The sequence below is a fragment of the Lycorma delicatula genome, chromosome 5 (assembly GCF_047948215.1).
Source record: "Lycorma delicatula isolate Av1 chromosome 5, ASM4794821v1, whole genome shotgun sequence".
NCBI classification, from domain to species: domain Eukaryota; kingdom Metazoa; phylum Arthropoda; class Insecta; order Hemiptera; family Fulgoridae; genus Lycorma; species Lycorma delicatula.
Window position 1 is genome coordinate 41,456,581 of NC_134459.1, and position 26,995 is coordinate 41,483,575.

At 31.3% G+C, this 26,995-nt stretch overlaps 2 protein-coding genes across 2 annotated transcripts in view; one reads left to right on the top strand and one right to left on the bottom strand.

Moving 5' to 3' along the window:
- The window catches only part of LOC142324884 (molecular chaperone MKKS-like), a 268,322-nt gene that overhangs the window by 49,658 nt on the left and 191,669 nt on the right, over positions 1-26,995 (top strand). The window contains exons 4-5 of the transcript XR_012756419.1: positions 1,012-2,888; positions 4,355-4,434. The gene's annotated coding sequence lies outside the window, so the exon portion shown is untranslated. The remainder of the gene's footprint in view (positions 1-1,011; positions 2,889-4,354; positions 4,435-26,995) is intronic.
- Positions 1-26,995, bottom strand: part of LOC142324885 (cyclin-dependent kinase-like 4) — an 87,504-nt gene that overhangs the window by 10,696 nt on the left and 49,813 nt on the right. The window contains exons 3-4 of the mRNA XM_075365968.1: positions 3,964-4,249; positions 3,185-3,292 (exon numbers count right to left, since the gene is read on the bottom strand). Of these exons, the coding sequence (XP_075222083.1) occupies positions 3,185-3,292; positions 3,964-4,249 (394 nt within the window). The remainder of the gene's footprint in view (positions 1-3,184; positions 3,293-3,963; positions 4,250-26,995) is intronic.

Sequence of the window (26,995 nt, forward strand, 5' to 3'; positions counted from 1 at the left end):
GCCAACTTTGAAATAATAATTTTTCAAATAATTTATTTTCATTTATAAAAAAATTATCTAAGTAATTTTTATTTATTTATCTTTATTTTACAATTGTTATGTAATTTCCAATTAAAAAAAAATTTTAACAGCAATTTTTGACACTAAATTTTGTTTTTACAAATTTGATTTTTGTTTACATTAAATAAGTAATTTTCTGACAAATGTAGTAATGTACTGTTTCTAAATAAAGTCAAATTTTTCTAAGTTTTCCTCGTTTTATTCAACTCTTACACCATTTTGTTCAGAATTAAATTCCCTACAAATTTTGTTTAAAAGTTTTATGTGTTTATTACTCATTTAACAAAGTTATTGTACATCAAACTTAAAAAAACAGGGATTTTTACCTCAATTTATTGGTTTTCACTCCAAGATTTCTTAAAAAGCACAGCAGATATGTTTCTGGGACCTATTTTATTTGATTTTTCAGTCAATAAACATAAGAAACCATTAATTCTGTCCCTTGATTAACATCCTAAAAATTTCAGTCTAACCTCAATTCACTGAGGTAACTGAATTCCAAGCAAAATCTTTCACTAGCAGTAACTAGCAAACGAAGCATTTTAGGACATATGTTGTTTATATGAACTTTCTCCATTATTTTCATGAGTAGAATAGGTTATGGAAGTCTTGGTAGAACTTTGTGATAAACTCTGTGTGTGTGTAAATATATATAAATAAAGTCATTATAAAAGAATAACATTAATCCATGCTAGGATTCGTGGGAGTCATTAGATTTCCTATTGCCTTTTTAACTGATAATTGATGAATTAATAATGAAATTAATTATAGATATAATTACATTGTAATTTGTAAATAGAGTAATGTAAAGAAATTATGATTTGTATCACTAACTGTACTCATAATAGTGATGCATTAATCATTAATGAGTGATTTTTAATGAATCTTAACTATAATTTTAAAGTTAATAAAAACTCTGACTATCAAATTATATAGAGATTGTTCTTCCAGAGAATCTTTTGGAGCTTCTTCTTCACTAATGACAGCGCAGGATAATGGAGAGAAGAAGGAGCTGTATGATAAACTTCAAAAGCCCTCTAAAGAACACTTTCTGCATATGTGTAATTTTAAAATTATTTATAATTTTTATATTTTTTAAATGTATGTTATTTCACCGTACTAGTCAATGAATTTAATTATCATGGCTTACTAGATATTATTAGCCAATTTTTAATTATCATTTGTGTAATGGTGTAATTCTAGGTTCATCATTGTATAAGGCTAAATATTGTAGGGTTCATAAATTGCATAACTTCTTTTAATGTATTTTCACTGCATGAACTGGAATAAAAATCACCTCTCTCTCAAATTAGTTAATCTTATTTCAAAATTTCATAAATCTACCTTACCAGTATTTAAAAAAAACTAGTATTGTAGTTATTTTTATTTCATTCCATTTTCACTCTGCTACATTTTTTAATATCATTTATTAATGAATTGGGAAGTAAGATAAATCATATAAATGATGATGGTCTAGTTGAGTAAATAAAAAAATAAAAAATACGAGAATAGTGCAATTAGGATATTATACAATGATTAATGAAGTATGATAGTTTAGATAGGCTTGTGGAGATAAGATGTAATATGAAGTGCAAATGTGTGTGGATGTAGGTAAGAATATAGTACAGTAGGACTGTGATAATCCGGCATGCTCGGAGATCTGTCGATGGCAGATTATTAAGGTCATTTTTAAAACCCTGGTTTAAACAAGGGGATATAAATAAAAACTACAGTTTTAACACGCACAAATGAATAATTATTATTTATTAAGCAAACAGAAGATATCACCATATAAAAAAATTATAAGTATAATATTGTACTGTAAAAACAAAATTGTATTAAAAATTAAATACATAGTATACTGCACAGTTAAATCAGTTTAAAGCTCAAAGTTTTACCGAAGCTCAATATAAATCATTTTTTGTAGGCCTATTATGAAATTAAAACGCACCATGGCTTTGAACAAATCGAGAAAAATTTAATTTTAATCAGATAAAAATTGTTACCAAGGATTTGGTATAGTTCAATCTGAATCACTATCTACAGGCCTAATATAAATGTCTGATGAATGTCTATTCAGTACGAATGAACTTTTCACTGTGTTGTAGTCTATTTGACAGTCCTTCACAAAGCTAAAATTTGTTACAGTACAATGTTATATTAGATACTGTAACTATAACAGAAAACCGCACAGTACTGATGCAAATGTAAGTACTGTAACTGTAGGTTTACGTGAACGAAGAATAGTAGCGATACTAATATGAAGCCAAGGTGGCGACTGGCTAATCCCGGCGAGAGTTCACTCGTACAGTGAGGCAGACAATTGTGACTGCCGAGACGCCGAACCGTTCCGATGTCGCCCGAACGCGTCAGACTACTCCGGCACGTGTCAATCGCTAAACTCCTCAAACAAGTGAAAAACTGATTTCTGATGGGTGCTTGACTATCGAGTGCTGCATTATTGCGTTCCTACTGTATAATGATAGTTTAAAATATAACATTCAATTGCCTAGTTGTGTTTTTATTACATGTTACATGCAGTGCTGTCTGTACTAGACAGTGCTGTTTATAGTGGTTGACCATGAGCATGTATAGGAAATTTTAAACAGATTTAAAAAAAATTGAAAAAATGTGATGTTATTAAGAATGTTTTTAATATTTAATTTTAAATTTGACTGCATATTTTACACTATCTATTCGATAATTTTAATTTCTTAATGTGTAATTATTTAATGTGTAACTTTAAAGTTTTAATTTTTTGATCAACTGAAAATGTGGGAAAATCCTCAAAAGCGATTTTGATGTTCAAATGAAGAAGTAATAATAAGGTAAGAATTGTTATTAGATTCTGAACTGTGGTGAATTACTGAGTTTTTCTTTTAGTTTTTAATATAATTAGTACAGAGGAAGATGTGGACAACAATAAAAAAGAATTGATTTTACTAAATTAACATAGTATATATATTTATATATTCCAATTACTGGTTTAGTTGTTGCATATTGGCTAATTGTGTTGTTTCTGTGTTTAATTCCTTATAAATTGACTGAAATTTTATATAATTTCTACTGATTGTAACTTGTTTGCTATTAGATGTCTACAATAAATAAGTAAATAGTATCTTACCTATAGCCCAGACATCTACTGGTGGGCCATATAATGTGTCACCAACTAATAGTTCTGGAGCTCGATACCACCTTGTTGCAACATAATCAGTATAATTTTCTCCAGGATCTAAGAATGATAGAGTGAAAAAAAAAAAAATATGTTTATATATATTTGAGAATCATTTTTTGTTTACATTTTAATACAAATTTTAAGAGCTATTTTCATATTAATAAGATTTTATTAAGTCTGTTAATATGTGAAATAAATTGTTAGATTTTTTCATTCATTGACAAAATTATTAGCCTTAACATTTTAACTGCATGCAATCATTTCTTCAAAAAAATAATCCATCCAGAACTGCTTAATCAGGAATTTAATAAATAAGTTTGTCAAGTTTCATATTTACTAATGAGGTTGTATCCTTCTTTTACTTCATGTGGTTCTATTTTTTAATACATAATCGTTTGAGAAGTTCCAAATTCAGTAGGATGTAAAATAAAATGTTCTATCAGATTGTAAAATGATGTTGTCCAGGATCAATCAAATTAGTATAGAAAGCATTCTCAATCAAATATAAATCACCCTTTCTCAGAAGTATACATTTTTATTCTGATTTGTATTGTTTGAATGCAGTGCGTTTTAGAAATTTCAACTGCAGAAAGAATTTCAATTAAAAATAAAGGATTTATTTATTAAGTACAAAAAATTATTAAAGTTCCAACATAATACGATTTCATATTACATTTAATTTAATTTATTTTTATTAAAAATATTAAAAAAAAAAATTTTTAACTTACTCATAATACGTGCAAATCCAAAATCACATAATTTGACCACACCCTGCGCTGTCAGTAAAATATTTTCTGGTTTTATATCACGATGAATACAGTTATGTTGATGACAGTAAGCGACTCCTTGTAGAGTTTGCCAAACAATTTGTTTGACAAGATCTTGTGGGCAGCCAGCTGGATGTCGTTCTAATTCATGTAGTACAGTGTGATCACAGAACTCAAAAACCAAATGTAATTTTCTTTTTCGTCGAAATACTTCCAACAAGTTTACAAGGTTAGGATGTTTTAAACTCTGTAAAATATTATATAAACATATTGTCAGGATAATGTTATTTAGATAATTTAGTATATATAATATAATGTTTCACAGTGTAAATTTCTGAAACTGTGCTTTCAGAAGATTTTTTCAAGAGTCTTACTAGTAGAGTTATGTAATGGTACAGTTATAATGGGATGCCTTAAAAATAAATCGAGCTGGTCAGTAAATGTCTTTATTGTGTGGTTAAATAGTTTATATATATATATATTAAAAAAAATTGTTCATTCAATGTGACTTTGTAAACCATTAAATTTCATTTTGACTGTGTTGAGTTGATTTTTTGTTTTATGTGTAAAATTAGCATGGTTTGGCAATATCTTAATGTATATATAAATAATATAATATAAATATAAATATATATATGTCTTTATATATGAAAGTGCACACTCTTGTGTGTATGTATGAATGTGTTCTGTATTCAAGGTAATTCATAAAGTCTGATTCTGTTTTTACTTTTATTCTTGAATGTGCTTTTTGTGTCTTTGATTGGGTGTGGATCATAGCTCTTTAATTTCTGTTGCAGTTTAATCTTCTATATACTGTATATAAATATCTGATGTGGCATCACATGACTTCCTTGTACACCTTTTAAATTACATTAAAAAAAATTTTTTTAAATAAAAAGTACATAAAATTTTATTTTTTTCAATAACTTCTGATATTTTTTCATATTTTTTTTATTATTGTTACTATTGAATTATTATTTGTCATAAAAATGTTTTTACAATCAGATCCAAATATGTCATTAATTAAAATTTTATTTGGTTGTAACTCTGGAATCAATGAAAATAATTACCACTTATGATATATCATTGAAAAGCTCTCAATGAAACCTTATTACTTAAGCTTACGATATTTTCGGGATTAGCCTAGATAGTCCTGGTGTTTTTTAGTGCTATCTGGGGTTGCAAAAATATCCAGGGTTTGAGAATTTTATGACTGACGAGGATTTTTTTAATTTTACACCTATATGCTTGACATCACTTTTTTAATCATCTTACAGGCACGCATCTCTCAGCTCATTTTGGAGCAAGCACTGATGTCAATTTTGAAGGAGGCATGGCTACTGTTCTTGCTAGAACTTTTTACCTAAGTTATTTGGCAACACATGGGCAATGTGTTTATGTTGTTTTTGTGTGTGAAGTAATTCGTCTACATTTTCTTTCATTTTGATCATTTTCGTTTTTTGTCTCATTGCTTAGCAATGGGCAAAAGAAAATGTGTGTTTAATGTTAACCTGCAACAGGAATGCAAATTTTTGAAATTGTGTAATGACAATAGCAATGACTGTGTTTATTGTACATACTATGTACTGGAGAATTTTCTGTTGCACATAAAGGAAAGGGTGATATTGAAGACCATGTTTAAAACAGCTAAACATAGGAGTGCTATTAATGCTACTGCTTCAGTAAACATAAGAGATTTTTTTTAAAGCCATAGATGGGAATAACAGTAACAGCGATCAGGAGTGTGCTGCTAAGAAGATATTTTCATACCACACTGCTAGGCATGAACTCAGTTTCAAAACGTCAGACTACACATCTAAACTGGTTAAAAAGGTATATGACCCAAAATTTTCATTTGCTAGAACCAAAACTGAGGCAATTATTGTTAACGTTATTTTGCCATTTATATTTGATAATGTGTTGCATTCTTTGGAAAACATAATTATGTAACAGTAACGATGGGTAGCTCAACAGTAATGGGTAGCTGCAACAGTTACGATGGGTAACTTGTTCTGATTGTTGTAAGATATTTCAGTCTGGAGGAGGGAATTGAAGTTAAACTTTTAAATTTAACTTATTAATTCTTGCAGTTGTATGATTTTGGATTTCATTTTCTTTTTATTTGTTCAATAATTAACTTTCTAATATTAGTTTAGGATTTATAGATAAGAAAAATTTTATTTTTTAAAAGAAAAGTTTTTAAACTAATAACGTTTTTTTAAATTAAAAATAAAAAATAAAAAATAATTTACCATACTTAATATGAATTATTTCTTTCATATTAACTAAAAGGAAAATAATCATTTTCCTTTTTTTTATTGCCCTTTGGTCCTTTAAGCTGTATTAGTCTACGCTAATTCAACCCTTCTTTTTCTAAGTTCAGCGTGCCGATTGACGGACGAGTAATTTTATCCTACTGTGTACAAGCAGTAAACCAAGCACTAGCACCGAACACGCGACCACGCTTTCTCACTCTGTCTCTTCCTTTTTGTGTATTGATTAACGCGACGCTCTGACTAACTTTGGTTGCTGTTCAAGTAATACCTTCCTTTAACTCATAAAAAAGATTTCTTTTGTAGATATATATATATATATTTTTTTTTTTTGTATTATTACGACTTTTAGCTTTGATGTAGCGTAAGTACGGTGCTATGTATAGTTTCGTGATTTATAGATATGATTTCTGAACAATGAATCAAAACTAAAATCAATTTTACATATTCATTTTTTTTTTTTATTAAAGATTACATAATAGAGTTTACATAAATATTGTATGATTTACATAATTGTATGATTTACGAGTGTACTTCGCAACGAGTACGCAATATTTATAATACGGAAGAAAAGAATGATTTCCTGATATATATATATACCTTTGCGTGATTTAGTTTTTTGTTGGTAATTTACGATAAGATATTTTTTAAGATTTTTTTTCTTAGAATTACGTTTAATTTCTATAAAGACATTACTATAACAAATTTTTTATTTCAGCACAAGATTACGCTCTTTTATTTATATTTTTCTTGACACAATTACCGTAACTTTCTGTTGCAGTCATAAACTCCTGTTAAAATTCAATTTTAAAGTAATATTAAAATTTTTTTACTTCTCTGAAGTAAATTTTTATGTACTTATAATAATTACAGATATTATTGACAAGGGACAATATTATTCCATAATGTGCTTGACGTCACGGTGTGATAACTTAATCAGGGAAAGCAATACTGGCAGATTATTGGTGGTTTATTGTGACAATTTAATATTCCTTTACATCTTGTCACAAGATATAAAGGAATATTAAATTTAAAAAAAATACCATCTTTAAAGCGGTTGTTTAATTAGTGAACATGAAAAGGAACGATGTCGACCCTATACTATTCCATGCTGAATTATTGAATGGAATTTTTAACCGATTAATTTACAAACGTTTTAAATACTTTATTTTCTCTATTAAAAATAATTAATTTTATACAAAGAAATTAAAGAAACTTATTTAAGTGTATTAATTATTAAGTTTAATAATTTAAATTATTTTTAATTTAGTTTTGTGTATACGTCAAAATTTTCTTTTTAAACAATTGTAGAATAATGTAATACTAAATGATTAGAAATTAGTTGTCCCTCGTTTTATTTAACGAACGACATTTTAAAATTCAAAATATATTTTCCAATTTTTCTTTTGTAATAAATTTGAATCTATTTAATAAATGCAATGTAAGGTAAATAAACATGTGATAAAATCTAACTATGTTTATGTATTTTTAAGTTTTACTCGCGTTTAAAGTATCTATTCACTGTACGATCCGTATCTTTGATGTTCAAAAAACGTTTTAACGCCATACCTTAGAAAAAAAAACAAATTTTAATTCTATATATAATATATTTTTTTAAATTATAAAAGTTCAGAATATTTCAGAATGGTATTTTCTGTCTTTATCCGAAACGATATTTACTAGTAGCAAATTAACGTAATGAAAAAACTCATAATATATCGTCTTTACTTAGTAAGGAATAATTTATCTGACTTAAAAACCATGTTTATTTGTTATATCAATCAGTTCTTAGATATGTTTTCATTATCGATATATTAAGAAATCTCAGGGTTTTAAAGAAAGGATTTAGGCAGGTTAGAGTTAGAGATTTAGTTAAAATGAGCCCGATAACTGATGAAACTGATTTATTACTTTATAACTGATTTATTGATCTGAGCTCAATAAATAATGGAGAGATTATTGTGCGCTTCATTGGTTTGGGCACATTTAAAAAAATGAATATCGATAGAACGTCAAAAATTATGTTAATGGTGGTGTTGTTCTGAGGAAAAGGAAGATTCAACCCAGGAAACGATGATTAGATGAGATGAAGAAGGATTTGGCTGTGTTCAAGGGGAGTGGACAGACAAGAATAGTGGAGATAAAATAGTGAGGAAAGCTATGGTGAAGATGTCATATAGAGAAAAAATTTTACATGTTTAAAATATGAGAACAGAATAAAAAAAGTAAAGGTATCCTTCAAAAGAGCACAAATTATTTTTTAAGAAATGAAAGATACATATCCGTAAGGATTTCATTGAAGGAAAAAAAATGATCCCATTATTTTGTCATAAATAATGCCGCACCAAATGTTAATGCAAAATCTATGTTGGAAACTAGTTTCCACAGTACCATGTGGATTATCTTCGCTCCATATATGGCTATTTTTAGAGTTAAAGACCCCGTTTCTCGTAAAAGGGGCTTCATCAGTAAATAAAATTGAATTTACCTTATCAGCGATGTCTAGAAGCCAATGGCATAGGTTTAACCGCTGAAGTAATCTGTTGGCAGAAAGGATAAAGACTTTCTTTCCGTAGGATGCGCCACATTTGTTTTTTTACAAACCAATGTGACATGAAATTCGCCTTGTGCTAACTACTGCCTGGGGTACGCTGAATCATATGATGTTCATCATTAACACGATGATTTACTTTGCCGTTCAGCAGAAAACGAACAAGTTGGAAATGACCCTTTCGTTAGTAAATGCTGATAAACCGAAGAATGTTAAAAAAAAGAGTGTTTATTAGGTACAGAAAAAACTAGTTTTTCTACATCAAATTTGTGTTTTAGAGATCTTAAAAACTACTGAAGTTACAGTTCTGGGATTTACTTTATCCTATTTTATAGCTCAAATTACGTTAGAAACCATCAAATTTACTCCTTAATTTGGGTCCCAAAAACTGCAATAGGGCTTCTTTTTATTAGAAGAGCTGAAATCCAGGCAAAATCTTTTGCTAGTCTTTAACTCGAAAACAATGCGTTACCAGACGTTTGTTTATATAAACGTTTTCGTTAGAACTTTTCACCAGTAGAACGCGTCCTCAAAGTTTTTCGTGTGACACTGTGTATTCTATTAAGTTATTTTATGTAAATATACTTTATGAAATATATTATATATACATTTTAAATTAAAAATATGATAAGGAATACGAATAAATTAGAAGAAAGGGAAGGAGTAATTATGGAAGGGTGAGAAATAAGATCCATTGCAGATGATATGCACATGCAATTTTATCTAATGTACATACATTACATTACATTCAATGTACATACATTGAAGAGCACGCGCTCTTCAAAACTCTCTAGGAAGGAATGAAAATAAATACAAGAAAAAACTACATTAATGAAAGTAAACAACAAAGACGTATTGTGGTAAAGACGAGTGAAGGAAGAATATAAAAAGTAAAAAATTACAGATATTTGAGGGATACGGTGACAGAGGACTGAAAAACCACAATGGAAATAAAAGGAAAAATAGTGATGGCAAAGGAAGCCTTCAGTAAAGAGAAGAAATTTCAATGTAATAAAATTCTGGACAGTATAACGGAAAAGGTTAGACAAATGCTGTGTATGGAGTGACTTGTATGTAAGTGAAGCGTGGTCGTTGAGGAAGAGGGAAAGGAACTGGATGAGGCTTTTGAAATGATATGGAGAACGGTGAAGAAGGTAAGATAAATGATGTAACGAAGAATAAGGAGGTAATGAAGAGGATTAAAGAAGAAAGGTCACTTTTGCGGGAAGTATTCAAAAGTAAAGGAAACCGGTTAGGACATGTAGTTAGAGAAAGTGAAATCTTGGTAACTGCATCGGAAGGGTCAATAGAAGGAGAAACGAAGCGATGAAGAAGAAGAAGTTAATAGATTAGGCGAAGAGTGTAAACTACAAGGGGACGAAGTAGAAGGCCTAGGACAAAAATGGATGAGATAACGGTGACGTAAGGGACCTACCGCCAGGTAGAACACCAGATGATGGTATATGCTTTACAGAAGTAAATTATTTATCTCTATTTTCCGTAAATAAAAAGTATATCAATATTGTAACAAGACCAGTATGGCGGACCTGAGTAACGGATTCCTACCAATTAAGAAGAAAGTAGTAGAAGATATAATAACAAGAGGAATCCAGAAAGGGCTAAAATAAACCCTTTTAGTAAAGGTAACAGGTCCGTTTAACAATCGTCTTTGGTAATGTTGTCTACATACACATCTAAAGAGATGTTCTTTCGTGAGAAGAGTTACCGGAACCAGGTTAGGAATGCATGGGAACGAAAGGGCTCGGTCGATCGTTCTCACGCTCAAGTGGTGTCTAGCCCTGCAGCTAAAGAGGGTAGGAGTAGGATACTCTGAGGAAGACCAGTTGAAATTAGTTCTGCGAAATCAGTTTAAGCGAGACATTATGATGTGAGTCTGCAATATTATTCTGCGAGAGAGTATTGTGCAAGGAGGTCGGTGAAGAAGTGAATTTCTAGGCTTACACGTTCGACGCGATTGCGGTGACATTAAAAGTAATTCCAGCATAAGAAAACAAGAAATGATTATGGTGAGTTACTGTTAGATTATAAGTGAAAGAGATAATGTACTAAATTTCATTCATCAACTGTTAGGGTAATTTTATTTGTGAATAGCAAAGGTATTTGCAGTAAAAGAAGTTTATATTTGTCTTATCTATTGTACTATTGTTGTTAATACAAGACTAGTGATTAAAAGTGTTAAGACTAGCAGTCATGCTAATCTCTTTTGCCAATGGGATTGAATTCTGCTTTCCATTATTTACCTACCTGTGAATAAATCCTGACGATTACTTTAAATCTTGTTTTGTATGTAATCACTATTTATTATTATTATTGACATTATTATTACTATTATTATTGCTGTTGCTGTGATTGTGATTACTATGATCATTATTTTTTTATTTGTTATTGTCATTTTTATTGATTTGTTTTGTTTTACTTATATTCTTTAACTTTTTTTTTTTTTTTTTTGTCTTCAGTCATTTGACTGGTTTGATGCAGCTCTCCAAGATTCCCTATCTAGTGCTAGTCGTTTCATTTCAGTATACCCTCTACATCCTACATCCCCAACAATTTGTTTTACATACTCCAAACGTGGCCTGCCTACACAATTTTTCCCTTCTACCTGTCCTTCCAATATTAAAGCGACTATTCCAGGATGCCTTAGTATGTGGCCTATAAGTCTGTCTCTTCTTTTAACTATATTTTTCCAAATGCTTCTTTCTTCATCTATTTGCCGCAATACCTCTTCATTTGTCACTTTATCCACCCATCTGATTTTTAACATTCTCCTATAGCACCACATTTCAAAAGCTTCTATTCTTTTCTTCTCAGATATTCCGATTGTCCAAGTTTCACTTCCATATAAAGCGACACTCCAAACATACACTTTCAAAAATCTTTTCCTGACATTTAAATTAATTTTTGATGTAAACAAATTATATTTCTTACTGAAGGCTCGTTTAGCTTGTGCATTTTATATCGCTCCTGCTTCGTCCGTCTTTAGTAATTTTACTTCCCAAATAACAAAATTCTTCTACCTCCATAATCTTTTCTCCTCCTATTTTCACATTCAGTGGTCCATCTTTGTTATTTCTACTACATTTCATTACTTTTGTTTTGTTCTTGTTTATTTTCATGCGATAGTTCTTGCGTAGGACTTCATCTATGCCGTTCATTGTTTCTTCTAAATCCTTTATACTCTCGGCTAGAATTACTATATCATCAGCAAATCGTAGCATCTTTATCTTTTCACCTTGTACTGTTACTCCGAATCTAAATTGTTCTTTCACATCATTAACTGCTAGTTCCGTGTAAAGATTAAAAAGTAACGGAGATAGGGAACATCCTTGTCGGACTCCCTTTCTTATTAGGGCTTCTTTCTTATGTTCTTCAATTGTTATTGTTGCTGTTTGGTTCCTGTACATGTTAGCAATTGTTCTTCTATCTCTGTATTTGAACCCTAATTTTTTTAAAACGCTGAACATTATATTCCAATCTACGTTATCGAAAGCCTTTTCTAGGTCTATAAACGCCAAGTATGTTGGTTTGTTTTTCTTTAATCTTCCTTCTACTATTAATCTGAGGCCTAAAATTGCTTCCCTTGTCCCTATACTTTTTCTGAAACCAAATTGGTCTTCTCCTAACACTTCTTCCACTCTCCTCTCAATTCTTCTGTATAAAATTCTAGTTAAGATTTTTGATGCATGACTAGTTAAACTAATTGTTCTATATTCTTCACATTTATCTGCCCCTGCTTTCTTTGGTATCATAGCTATAACACTTTTTTTGAAGTCTGATGGAAATTCCCCTTTTTCATAAATATTACACACCAGTTTGTATAATCTATCAATCGCTTCCTCACCTGCACTGCGCAGTAATTCTACAGGTATTCCGTCTATTCCAGGAGCCTTTCTGCCATTTAAATCTTTTAATGCTCTCTTAAATTCAGATCTCAGTATTGTTTCTCCCATTTCATCCTCCTCAACTTCCTCTTCTTCCTCTATAAAACCATTTTCTAATTCATTTCCTCCGTATAACTCTTCAATATATTCCACCCATCTATCGACTTTACCTTTCGTATTATATATTGGTGTACCATCTTTGTTTAACACATTATTAGATTTTAATTTATGTACCCCAAAATTTTCCTTAACTTTCCTGTATGCTCCGTCTATTTTACCAATGTTCATTTCTCTTTCCACTTCTGAACACTTTTCTTTAATCCACTTTTCTTTCGCCAGTTTGCACTTCCTATTTATAGCATTTCTTAATTGCCGATAGTTCCTTTTACTTTCTTCATCACTAGCATTCTTATATTTTCTACGTTCATCCATCAGCTGCAATATATCGTCTGAAACCCAAGGTTTTCTACCAGTTCTCTTTATTCCGCCTAAGTTTGCTTCTGCTGATTTAAGAATTTCCTTTTTAACATTCTCCCATTCTTCTTCTACATTTTCTACCTTATCTTTTTTTCTCAGACCTCTTCCGATGTCCTCCTCAAAAATCTTCTTTACCCCCTCTTCCTCAAGCTTCTCTAAATTCCACCGATTCATGTGACAACTTTTCTTCAGGTTTTTAAACCCCAATCTACATTTCATTATCACCAAATTATGGTCGCTATCAATGTCTGCTCCAGGGTAAGTTTTGCAGTCAACGAGTTGATTTCTAAATCTTTGCTTAACCATGATATAATCTATCTGATACCTTGCAGTATCGCCTGGCTTTTTCCAAGTGTATATTCTTCTATTATGATTTTTAAATTGGGTGTTGGCAATTACTAAATTATACTTCGTGCAAAACTCTATAAGTCGGTCCCCTCTTTCATTCCTTTTGCCCAGCCCGTATTCACCCACTATATTTCCTTCCTTGCCTTTTCCAATGCTTGCATTCCAATCTCCAACTATTATTAAATTTTCATCTCCTTTTACGTGTTTAATTGCTTCATCAATCTCTTCGTATACACACTCTACCTCATCATCATCATGGGCGCTTGTAGGCATATAAACTTTAACAATCGTTGTCGGTTTAGGTTTTGATTTTATCCTTATTACAATGATTCTATCGCTATGCGTTTTGAAATACTCCACTCTCCTCCCTATCTTCTTGTTCATCACGAAACCTACTCCTGCCTGCCCATTATTTGACGCTGAATTAATTACTCTAAAATCACCCGACCAAAAGTCGCCTTCCTCTTCCCACCGAACCTCACTAATTCCTACTATATCCACATTCACCCTATCCATTTCCCTTTTTAAATTTTCTAGCCTACCAACCTTTTTTAAGCTTCTAACATTCCACGCTCCGACTCGTAGAATGTTATTTTTTAATTTTCTGGTGACCCCTTCCTTAGTAGTCCCCACCCGGAGATCCGAACGGGGGACTATTTTACCTCCGGAATATTTTACCAAGGACGGCGCCTCCATTATTGCTATGTGAAAATGCAGAGAGCCACATTTTCTTGGAAAAAAGCAGCTGTAGTTTTCCATTGCTTTCAGCTGCGCAGTACTCAGAGAACTGAGTGATGTTGATACGGCCGTTTAAGTCATTGTGACTCACGCCCCTAACAACTACTGAAAGAGCTGCTGCCCTCTTTCAGGAATCATTCCTTAGTCTGGCTCTCAACAGATACCTCTCCGATATGGTTGCACCTTCGGTCCAGCTACTCTGTATCCCTGAACACTCAAGCCCCCTCACCAACGGCAAGGTCTCATGATTCATAGAGGAGGTTCTTTAACTTAAAAATTGTAATTATATGAACATTCTAAAAATTGTTCATCTCTCAATATCCTGATCGAGCCGCGAACACGCGACAATATATTATTACAAATATTAAAATTATATAAATCTACATATATTTCAATCTACAGTGTATGTGTACAACTATCTATTTATCAGTATTTGTTTAACCATTACTTTAGTGAATGAGGTTTGTTTCTTATAAATACATTTACGAATATGTTAACGTATTTTTTCTAGATTGCTATTAGAAGGTTAGGCAAAAGAAAACAAATTGAAATTAATAAAATAGTAAATAGTTATTAAGATAATTTTCAATCATATACTGCATATTTAAGGGTAGTATACTACAATTTGTTCCTAATTCGATAAGACAATAATACAAAAAAAAAAAAAAATCGTTTTAAATTACGGACATTCATAACCAAAATAAATCACTGGAACCCTACATCGGAAATAACAACGAATCACGCCATAAAACCAATACTAGTTACCACAATCCATGAAACACGTAATGTTCATCAAAACAACTCTTAGGGGATATTATACTCAACGAAACAAATGATTTTCAAAAATATGAATCGTTACTTAATTATGATAAAAAAAAAAAGCTGTGCAGTTATTGTCTTAATTTCATAATGAATTAAACTGGTCATTACAGAAACATAGCTAAGAATCTTAAACATTTTTGTAATTATAAAAAACCGGGAAACAGTTACATAACTTTCCCGGCTTTATCCTAGACAAATTTTTATTTCAAATACGTTACAAGGTTTTTAATTATTTTATATACAATATTTTGAGTAGAATTATGAAAAAAAATTAAAATATTCAGTATACAGATTAAAGTGTAATTAAGAAAAAATTAAAAATTCTTACTAAAAACCTTTGATTCCCAGTTAAACGCCTTAACCCAGTGTTTCTCAACCTGTGGGGCGCTTCCCCCTAGGAGAGTGTGATCACTAAATAGGGGGTGCGAGCATATTTAAAAGAAAATATTTAAAAAAAATTATTAATTTACTAAAACGAAAGAAAAACAAAATACAATCTGACAATAAATAATGAAATACACATTTACACTGATATAATGCACTTATAAATAGGATTGTATCAGTACTGCACAATATATTTAATAAATAACTTATCAACACTAAACTAGACAAGTTTAATAATTATTAGTGACTTCCTTGGTTTCTTGCAGAAGTTTTTTGAAGTAAGGTTTAATATTAAAAGTAGACATAGTTTTTTTTTCTATATTTAGCTGAGATCTATATTTTGTCTTCGAAGCAGCGACCGCAGAAAATCCGGTTTCGCAAATGTAGGATGTTGAAAATTGTAATAGTATACTCTGTAATAGTATACTATTTCAGTATACTATAGTATACTCAAATAGTTTTCAGTGCAGAAAACTCATCGTCCATCCCTGCTCAAAATTCAAAGAGTGATTTATTACTAAATTGTCTTTTGTTTTCGCCACTTGCCGTGAAGTCTATGAAGATTTCTTCTTCGGCAGTTGATAGCCCTTCGGGAGTATTTTGAAATGATCCCTAACCCACTCGTAACTTTATAAAAATAACTTTATAATAATGGGAGGAATCCAGAAAGGGCTAAAAGAAACCCTTTTAGTAAAGGTAACAGGTCCGTTTAACTATCGTCTTTTGTAATACTGTCTACAGACACACCTAACCGGTGTTATTCCGTGAGAACAGTTACCAGAGCTAGGTTAGGAATGCATGGTAACGAAAGGCTCGGTCCATCGTAACTTGCTACCAAGTTCTGTCGGCAAGAAAACACTTTTTAAAATTCTTTACCGGAATGACTAAATGATTCGTAATGGTTACAAAAACAACTTTCACGTGTTGTTCTTCAGCCTTGAAGTTGAAGATTCACGATATTTAATTTCTCGAATATGTCGGCCAAATAGCTCAATTTCATCATAAATAAACTATCTTGATACTTCTCGGCTTCAGGTCGGTTTACCTCTTCTAGAAAAATGGCCATTTCATGACAGAGCAATAGAGAGGCATCGATTCTGGTTTTGTCAGTGCAGCGGATCGGTGTTGCCAAATATCAATAAATTTACTTGTTCTTCGTAATTTGTAAGGTCTGTAATTAAGGTCGTAGTGCAGCTTTAACGTCAAAATACTCCAAATAAATTTTTATTGTATACATTATTACTGTTTGAGAGGAGGTGCGCGATGAAAATTATGATTGAAAATTGGGTCGCAAATACTGAAAGATTGGAACACGCTGTCTTAACCAAATAACATAGTCTTTAAAATCAAAAGTATGGTATACTGAGTTAGTATGTAATTGCTAAAAATAAACTTCTTATTAAAAAATTAGGATCCCATTTGACCTCCTTGCTTGGCAGCATATTTTTAGTAAAGCCAGAACTTAAAAAACAGATAAAACATAAAAATTAAACTATAAAATTTATTTCTAACAGCGTTTATGGAATTAAAAAAATTAAAAATAACTATTAACAAGAAAAAAGTAAGAAATATTATTTTAAGCGATATCAATCAAAATAAAAAAACTAACACCTATACAAAAATCAAATAAACAAATATTTAGAGGGTTGAAACAAGCATTTTGTGGTAATATGGAAATTTAACAGATGTAATGAAGTTGGATATCTATACAAGTAAGTTAGAAGTAAATGAAAGGAAATAAAGGAAAGGCCGAGAATAAGAAAAACGTATTAGTGGTGGTGAAACTATGAAATATCAACCAAACTGAGGAAAATAACTGATGAACTCAAGAAATTTAGGACTGAAAATACAATAAGGTAACAATGACGACATAGTTGGTTTAGCGTAATTATTCTTATTTATCTCTGTTATTTTAGTTACCCGGTTATAGCGATATATGATACTATAGCTATAACGAAAAATAATACAGATCGGTCAAACAAATTGGACTTTTTTTAAAATTTGTGCGTTATGGATAAATTAAATAAAAAAAAATAACAAAAAAGATAGATTAAAATAAATTGTAAATAATTTGCGAAAACAATTTTTATTCCAATGCTCTCAAATCCAAGAAATTTTTTTTGTCAGACGGACGTTTGTGCGTATGTACGTACATATGTATGTTAGCCTATATGTGGTCTTACAACGCTGGACATGGACTCCGTTGATCGATTTTCTTCAAACCTGGTAGACAGGACTATCATCGGAGGGAAGAAAGAATGTAATAAACGTTTGAAAAAATTGGAAAAATGGCTGGGGGTGTTTTAGCTGAAGTAAAATTTCAAATCTTTGCGGAGCACTTTAGCAAAAACATTTTCTCAGAAAAGTTGGAAGTTTTTTAATCAAGATCACAAATTACAAAAAAATTATTTAATGTTCACCCTCTCCCAAAAAATTATATATATATATTTTTTCACCTATATACATAGCTTCAGAAAATAGTTGAGAGTTTTTTGGATCTATATTTTCTACATAATTAGGCCTTCAAATCACTATAAACATTTTTTGCTCACCCCACTTCGATGTTCTGTGGTTACAAAAAATATTTTTTAAATTTATTTAAGTTACCCCATTGCATTTAAAATCTTAATTTTTTTATAGCCCTTACTCTTTAGTGCTGAAAAAAAAATTAGCCAAAAACTTTCACCTCTTTCTGAAAAATGACAAGTTTGCTTATTTAGAATTATAGATGTATTTTTGTATATATTTTAAACAATTTAAAAAGTTCTTTTTTAAATTTATTATCACCATTTAGGAATTATTTTCTTAAACATTAATTTTACTCGAATGGTTTCTCTTGAATATTGAAGCTCCCAAAATAAATTAAAAAAATTAGCAATTTCAAATTTTTAATGTTCAAAATATATTTTTCTAAACAATAAACCCACTAAAGAAATTTAATACCCTTCCCTTGATGCGGGAGCTCCAAAAATAAAAAAAAACAAAAAATAAATTGAAACAACCTTTTTTGAAGTTTTCGATTTTAATTTATTTAAAATCATTTTTAGTGATGATTTTTATCATTAAAAAATGCCTCCTAATGTATGAGCCTACAAATTAAAAAAAAATTGAAAACTTATTTTTCGTAATTGTGATGCTAATGTACTAGCGTTGTTAATATTTTTTTCTCTCCGAATAGTTCACCTTGGAACAAGTTATATCATTTATTTATTTGCGGTTGTTTCAATTTTTTCTGTTTTTACTTCTGTTTTACTTCTGTTTTTACTTCTTCATTTTTTCTGATACCTTTTTCCTTCATTCTTCAGAAAGTTCAGTTCTGTTGTTCTTGCGTTTTGGCGCTTCTTGGAACTTTATACGAGGGTTATTTTTTTTTCAAGGTCCGATCGGTCGCGAAATAAAAACCCACGCAAAAATCGGATGAACCTTTGCGCAGCGTCTCTAGTATGGCCTTCAATCACCCCGCGTCACTTCGTTTATTTTTGAACACGCAGCTAGCACGTAAACTTGTCTACAACAATAGCATCTCTCGCCAAGTATGAAGTGCGTGCGGTAATTCGATTTCTTCAGGCTGAGGGATGTAATACGGCTGAAATTCATCGACGAATAAGTAATGTGCACGGTGAAACTTCAATGAGTGACAGCAAAGTGCGACAAAGGTGCAGGAACTTTAAAGCAGGACGTACAGATGTTCATGATGCAGGCGGTCAGGGAAGGAAGCGAGTATCAATCGATGTTCTCGTTGAGCGAGTGGATAAGACAATTCGAGAAATTCGTCCGTTCACAATTTCTATATTGAGTGATTCGTTTTCTGAAATTTCAAGGTCAGCTCTCTACACCATTGTGAGTGAGAGACTTCAGTACCGCAAACTGTGTGCGAGATGGGTTTTCAAGATGCTGTCCGACCATCACAAAACAATGAGAATGGACGCCTCCCTAACGTTTCTCCAGCGCTACCACAATGAAGGAGAAGATTTTTTGAACAAAATTGTCACAGGGGACGAGACACGGGTCCATTTCGAAACTGAAGATACAAAAGAACAATCCAAACAGCGGATGCATTCTCATTCTCCCAAAGAACCAAAGAAGATCAAGCGAACCTTCTCCAACAGAAGGTGTATGGCTACTGTGTTCTGGGAACGGAATGGAGTTCTCTTGGTGGAATTCATGAAACGTGGCACGACCATCACTGCAGCCTCATACTGCGTGACTCTTCAACGTCTACGAAGGGCAATTCAGAATAAGCGGAGAGGAATCTTGTGATCAGGCATTGTCTTTCTCCATGACAATGCTCGGCCGCACACTGCAGCTGTAACAAAGAAGCTCCTGCAGCGTTTTCGTTGGGAAGTGTTTGATCACTCCCATACAGCCCGGTATTGGCTCCATCCGATTTTCACCTCTTTGCTCACATGAAAACATTTTGGCACAGACATCGAGCTGCAGACCGGCGTAGAAACATGACTGAAAACACAGGCGGCTCTGTTCTATGACGAGGGTATTGGAAAGTTGGTAACACGCTACGACAAATGTCTGAATCGGAGTGGCGACTATGTAGAGAAATAGCGTAACTATATAAGTACTTGTTACAAATAAACATTTTTTATTTTCACTATGGTTTTAATTTCGTGACCGATCGGACCTTGAAAAAAATAACCCTCGTATTTTCATTTTTAAATATCCTCTTTCAAATTTCTTTTCTTTTATAATTTCTTCAGTTCCGGTAGAAAACCGGAAAAAGAAGACTTTTAACCAATTTTACACGATTAATTTTGGTTTTTAAATATAATATTTATTAATCATTTAGAAATTAATTCCTGAAAACCTTTCCTAGATATTTGTACGTGTCGTTTGAAAAATTCGAAAAAACCTTATGTAGAAAAAAATAACGCTTTATTTAATAATTTTTTTATTTACTTGTTTTACCGAGTAAAGATCAAGGAATGATTCACGAACGTCGATTCTATTCTTTCTCTTTTTATTAAGATATAGTTGATACAGAGTCTGATCTAGCGTCTTACGGTTTAGCGCTATAAATATGGAATAAAATTGAGTAAGATTTTATTAGAATAATCTAAGATACTTTTCTGAAATTTTTTATTATAAACCAAAAGGAAGTAATAAACCATCTTGACCTCAATATTAAATCGATAAAAGCCTATGAATTATTCAATAAGAATTATATCCATAATATCACTATTATATTCAAAGTTAAAAATTTTATGACTTGAAATTAAATCTACTCGTATACCGGAGTCGTACAGAAATTTTTGCTTTCTAATAAAAGTATTATTTATCACAATATATAAATTTATTATGATTATCATATCAGAGTTTTGAGTTATTCAGTACGCTCGATGTCATAAAAGAAACGTTTCATGAAGAGGAGTCTACTGTCAACTTCAGGTTCACGGCCATGCGATGCTCTTTTTTATTATTAAAATAAAAGTAATAGTAACTGTGATGTAGGTCGTTTGTTAACGGTTAAAAACGTTAAAAGAAAAGATATCGATTTTAGAGCGATTATTTTATAATAAATTATTCATATTCTTCAGAAGTAAGAAAAACAACTCGTTTCAATAAAAATGTCTTTATTTTCTTCGTCATGATTTCTATCGCTTTATTAATATATAAAATATAGATTAAAACTCTCAAGAATCATCTACCAGTCCGAGAAAATTATTTATTCGTAAGTAAAGGTATACGTTTTAAGATGAACATTTTATTGCGCTAAGATTTTGGGAAGAGGATTTGAAGTAAGAAAATGTTTGGAAGCAGCAGCTACCCCGTTAAGAAATAATTTTTTTTTTTTAATGAATGATATCAAACGTTTTAATGTTTGTTAAATTTAATAAAATTAATATATTTTTATTTGTGATTTATACAAAATTTGTATAGATGTATATTTCAACCGATATTTAAAATTATTTATTGAACTCTTACATTTTCTGCGCTTTAAAAAAATTAAATTCTATAGAGTAAAAGAATCGAGTTCTGGATTCGAATGAAATAGCCACAGTGAGAAGAGTACCTTTTTCGGAACTGTATGCAAGGATGACGACGGACGTGCAATACTATTCTACTAATGCAGTATACGGATTTTCGTCTTTTGCTGTTGAATAATTCTGGCGGGTTAAAATTAAAATCAGGCTTGAATTCACGGGGACTAAATATTAGGGCTGCTTTCTGATCCTTAAGAATAAAATTTTGTTTTTCGGGGGAAATATCCCTGATATCCGCAGGGAAAGACACCGCCTTGTGATGATCCTGGCCGCCACACTACCTCCTCCGTTTCTAGCCCAGATGAGCTTTACGGGAGGTGGTATTTTAGATCCTCCAAACTTGGTAACACAACACAATCATCATTTTCGCCTCTGTCAGGATGCCACAGATTCAAATGCCTCGGCAGACACTTCCATCGGTGTATTTACACAACCTATAATCGCCTTCGTATGGCTTCTTCCAATCACAACCACCTAATATAACTTACAACCATCAACTATCAAATTAACCGATTCGCGGAAGCGCGACCCCCGCGCCTTCCTCTAACACCGAAGGTTTCATACAAAAGGTCTTCCTATATGTAACTTCAATTAGACTATGCACTCCGGAGCGATTTGCTTATTTGGTATGTAACGCGCTCTCCCTTTCCGTCCAAACTGAACAGAATACCAAATATTTGGGAGGAACCTTATTTTTTGGGAAGGGAACTGGAGGCAATTTTTAGGGCCTATTCCTAGTTGTGCGGGAAATTACAGTAGGGCACTACTGTAATTCCCGTACCACCATGAGCGGGTTTTATAGTCTAAGAAGAAATACTCTTAGCAGGAAAGAATTTGAATTATGTGGTGGGTTAGGATCGGGATAGTGGAATATTGGTAGCTGGGTGCACCCTTTACCATACATAATTATTTATCCTTAACTTGCAACGAGCTGGTGGGTTCTCTGCTTATGGCCAGTAGGAGGAGAATTAATATATACACACCTTCCGTCAATCTCCTCTTCATTCCTTAATTATATTTTGATAAATAAAATTTACGAAATGTAAAAAGTATGGTTGTTTGAGAATACCTACTTTTTCCGTTTGAAATAAATATATTTTTAAATAAACTGAATTTGATCGAATGTTCTCAGCATAAAAAGAGATTGTCGTTTTTTTTGATTGCCAAAAGTTAAGTAAAACTTTAACGTCAACTAACTTACTTTTATGAAATTATTTATTTTATAAGGCAAAAATATATATACGTTTTATTTCATAAAACGTCTTTAATTAGAATGAAATTCGTCTTGAATTAAGTATTACTCGTCTATGAATAATTTCGTATTATATCCATACCGTGTGTTTCAAAATGAATATCGGGGTTTTAAAGCTATGTAATATTTCTCAAGTTTCTTGCACAGAATAATTCATTTCACGTATAATTAATTATACGTGAAATGAAAGAGCTACTCAAATAGATTTAGCAATGCGCAAGTTGTAAAGTCTAACCACCGGGTTAGACTTTGAACGCGTCTTTGAAATCAGCTGACTTCGAAGTCGAGAGTTCCAACGTTCAAATCCTATTTAAGGCAGTTACTTTTATACGAATTTGAATACTAGATCGTGGATACCGGTATTCTCTGGTGGTTGGGTTTCAATTAACCACATATCTCAGAAATGATCGACCCGATACTGTACAAGACTACACTCACTTGCACTTATACATATCATCCTCTGAAGTAGTACCTGACGGTGATTCCCGGAGGCTAAACAGAAGAAAAAAAAATCTGTAAAGTCTACAGATTATGATTTGCGTTATAGCTTCGGAAATGAAATGATGCACAGTGACGATGAAGACCCTTTCTTTAGGGTGTCGGTATTCAGTGACCAATCATTTCATGTTAATGAAAAAGTAAACACTCATAATGTGCGTATCTGGGGATCAGAAAATCCTCACGAAATATTGCAGTGTGAATGAGACTCCCCAAAACTGAATGTTTTTATGCCGTATCCCGACGGCAAGTTTACGGACCGTTCTTTTTCGTGGAGACAAGTGCGTCTGGAGTGAAGTATTTTGATATGCTACAATTATGGCTCTTTTCTCAACTGCAATACGAACCGCTAAACTTTATTTGGAAACAAATTGGTGCGTCTCCTTTACTGGCATAACGCTGTTCGTGAATGGTTGAATGGAATTCTCCTCGATCATTGGATTTGTCGCCGGGGACTAGATGACAGGACTTGTTTGCCGTGGCCTTCACGTTCACCCGATGTGACCCTGTAAGATTTGTTTTTTTTTTTTTTTGGGGGGGTTTGTAAAGAATCAAGTGTATTTGCCACACTTACTGGCTGACCTACCCGACTTGAGACACAGTATTAAAGTATCTGTCACATCAATTACTTCAGACTTGCTGATTAAAAAAAGTATGAGATGAACTCTTCCATCGACTGAGTGTGTGCCGTGTGATGAATGGTGCTCGCACTAATGGTCGCCAAACCACCGGTAACGTTACAAGGTGGGTGTCTTCCCCCGTACGGGGTTGGGATGCTCGCACTAAACACTTCTAGGAAAAACTATTTGAGTTCCTCTTTCATTTCATGAAAATTTATCAATGTAAGTAAAACTTAATAAATATTACATAACTTAAAAACCCGATATTCATTCTGAAACACACGGTATTATAGCATCTGTGTCATTTATACAACTTCATCATTTGTAAAGCACAGTTACTGTCACTGCCGCTGCACATCCAATGCCAATTTTTCATTTCTCGTATACTAAACAATGTTTTTTTTTTTAATTTTTTAATAAAATTAATTTTCATTAGAAAATTTATATGCAAATATATATTGCGTGTACAAGGAGCTATATACGTGCTAGAAAAGTCTGTGTAATGTGAAAGGAGAGATTACCGGTTAAAACAATTTAAAAAAAACAATTTCCTAAATTAAACCCAAGTATTTTTAAGGGAGAAATAAAACAATTATGCAAAGATAATCATTAGTGGAAGTTCTTTGTCTTAGTATGAAATAATATTGTTATACAGAAATATGTAAGTCAAATGATGTCAAAAGAAACTCTAATACCTCCTATTGTTCGCATCTGTCTAAAATTGAGATAGAGAAAGATTGAAAAGTATTGTAATAAAGCGGAACACTTCAATGAACTTAAGCTATGTTAAGAAATTATGAGATAATATTCTTAAAAAATGTTATAATAACGCTAAAATAAATTTAATTAAAACTGGGAAATTTATATAAATATTTCACGTGTATTTTATTACATATAACATCGATATATTTTAATTATTACCGGATAAAAATTTAAAATTTTCAGAATGAAAGCTAACGGTACTAAAGTTGCGAATTTAAAGCACCAGTCTGGAACGGTAAGCAGTGAAAGGTGGTGTAATTTTCTTATTATCATATAAAGCTAATAAAAGTGTGTACTATTCATTTATTATAATTTTAAGTAGTTATTTATAATGCCGACAGTACCTCTAATTTTCATGTATGACAAATCGGTTCTAGAAATGAAATTACGCGACCTTGGATCGTAATACTTTTGAATTTTATTCTAGGTTTAGCTTTATTTGACGAAAAAAGTGAACGGCTACGCAAAATAGCTCTAAGTTACTCAATTAAATCAATAATCACCTATAATGCAATATTTATTTGTTAGGAAAATTACAAAAATAAGTTATTTATAATTCAAATAATTTATTCAAAAGGGTTAGACAGTAAAAGAAACGTTGGCGTTTGCAGTACTTGCAACACTTAATAATATTTTTAAATAGTTATTGAATAATGGTTAAAGAAGTAATTTCTGAATTCTTAGATGCCTATTAAAGAATTACTGGTATGCAGCGATTAATAAATAAATTTAATTCATTGAACGCCTAGGTTTTATTGCAGTTTCTCATGTGAATAAACAATAGGAGGTCTATTTAAATAGTTTAAAATTACATAGTTAAATTCAGTCTTCTGATCTTGCGAAGACCAAGAATTCTTGCAAACTTAGAGTTTTCTAGGTTTGCGAAGAGGAAATAATTAGTCTGATAAAAAAATCTTTAAATGCTAATAAAGCATTAGGAGGTGATATCACCCCCAAAATTTAAAAAAGCCGGCAAAATCATACAATACCTTGATTTTTTTTATCGATTATGGCAATAAACAAAATAAGATTTAGGGAACAAAATCCCAAGTTTCGAATAAAAAGATTGTAGGTTTTTAGATTTTAGATTTTTTCTTATTTCGTGAAAAAATTTATTAAGAATAGATCCCTAACCAAAAAAATTAATTTAAAAGAATTTAAAAATATTGAAAAAATAAAGTATAACTTTTATGAAAGTAATGAAAAAAATTGCTTCTCATTTTGGGTCCGGAGTATAATATATCTACCAAAGCTAATTACATTTTAATAGCTATTTAACTGATAGAGATAAAACTTCTTTTTTATTAATAAAAATTAAAAAAGTTAGAGCCAAAAAAAAAAATTAGAGGTGGGAAATAAATTTTAAGAAACGTTTTCTAAAAATATTCATATATAGGTTAAGCAATTTGTTTAAGTAACGTTTTCTCTGTATCTCGTATAACGTATTTTCTGTAAGATTAACAGCTTCAATAAAGGTTAAAATAAGAAAAATAAAATTTTCAAAAAACTTTCTGCATATTATATCCAGGAGCTTATCAATGGTTTTATCTGTGACTGGAAGGTCCGCTTTGAAGATGGAGTAAAAACCAAGAATTGGAATTTTTTTTACGTACTCATGTAAGTTTATTCTGACCTAATGATTATCATGGGACGAAGTGGCTGTGATTGAATAAACAGCTGCGTGAAATTTAGGTTGATTGTCGGTGCTAGGTTGGCCTGGAAAAATCAAGTGAAATTATTGAAATATTATTTTTAAACATTTTTATCAGATTTTCGCCATCTAAAAGGTTTTGGCCGTAGAATAATTCTTAGGATCTTATATTTTGTATCTTTTAACCGAAAGCGAAGTACGAGATTGAATGCTGGGGTAGTATCTATGATTTTCATATACAAAATTTCGATTATTATTCAAAAAGAATTCTTTCGTTTAGTTAGAAATAGATTGGGATTTAAGAATCGTTTCCATTTTTTTTCATCTTAAAATACTTTTCTCAAAATATTTGTTGTCTTTAAAGTGGTTAAAATGTTTTTCTTAATAGACTGCAATCAAAGGAATATTATTGACACAAATGTTAATAGTGCCCTAACTAGAAACTGAAAATGATCAGGACTTCTTCTCCGGACAGCTCTTTGTATATAAATACGTTTTAATTATTAAGACCAATATTTTTTTGAACAAAACCTTTCTCTTCAACCAGTCTTGTTAATCTTTAAGTAGATTTTTGATTATTGTTAAAAATTTCGTTATTTAGTTTGACAAATATAAAAATTGATCCCGTTTTTTATTTAGGAATCTGGTTTATTATTTTTTTTTCTATCAACCGAGTTGTAGTTTTTAATATACGTTAATAATGTTTTTGGAATTATTGT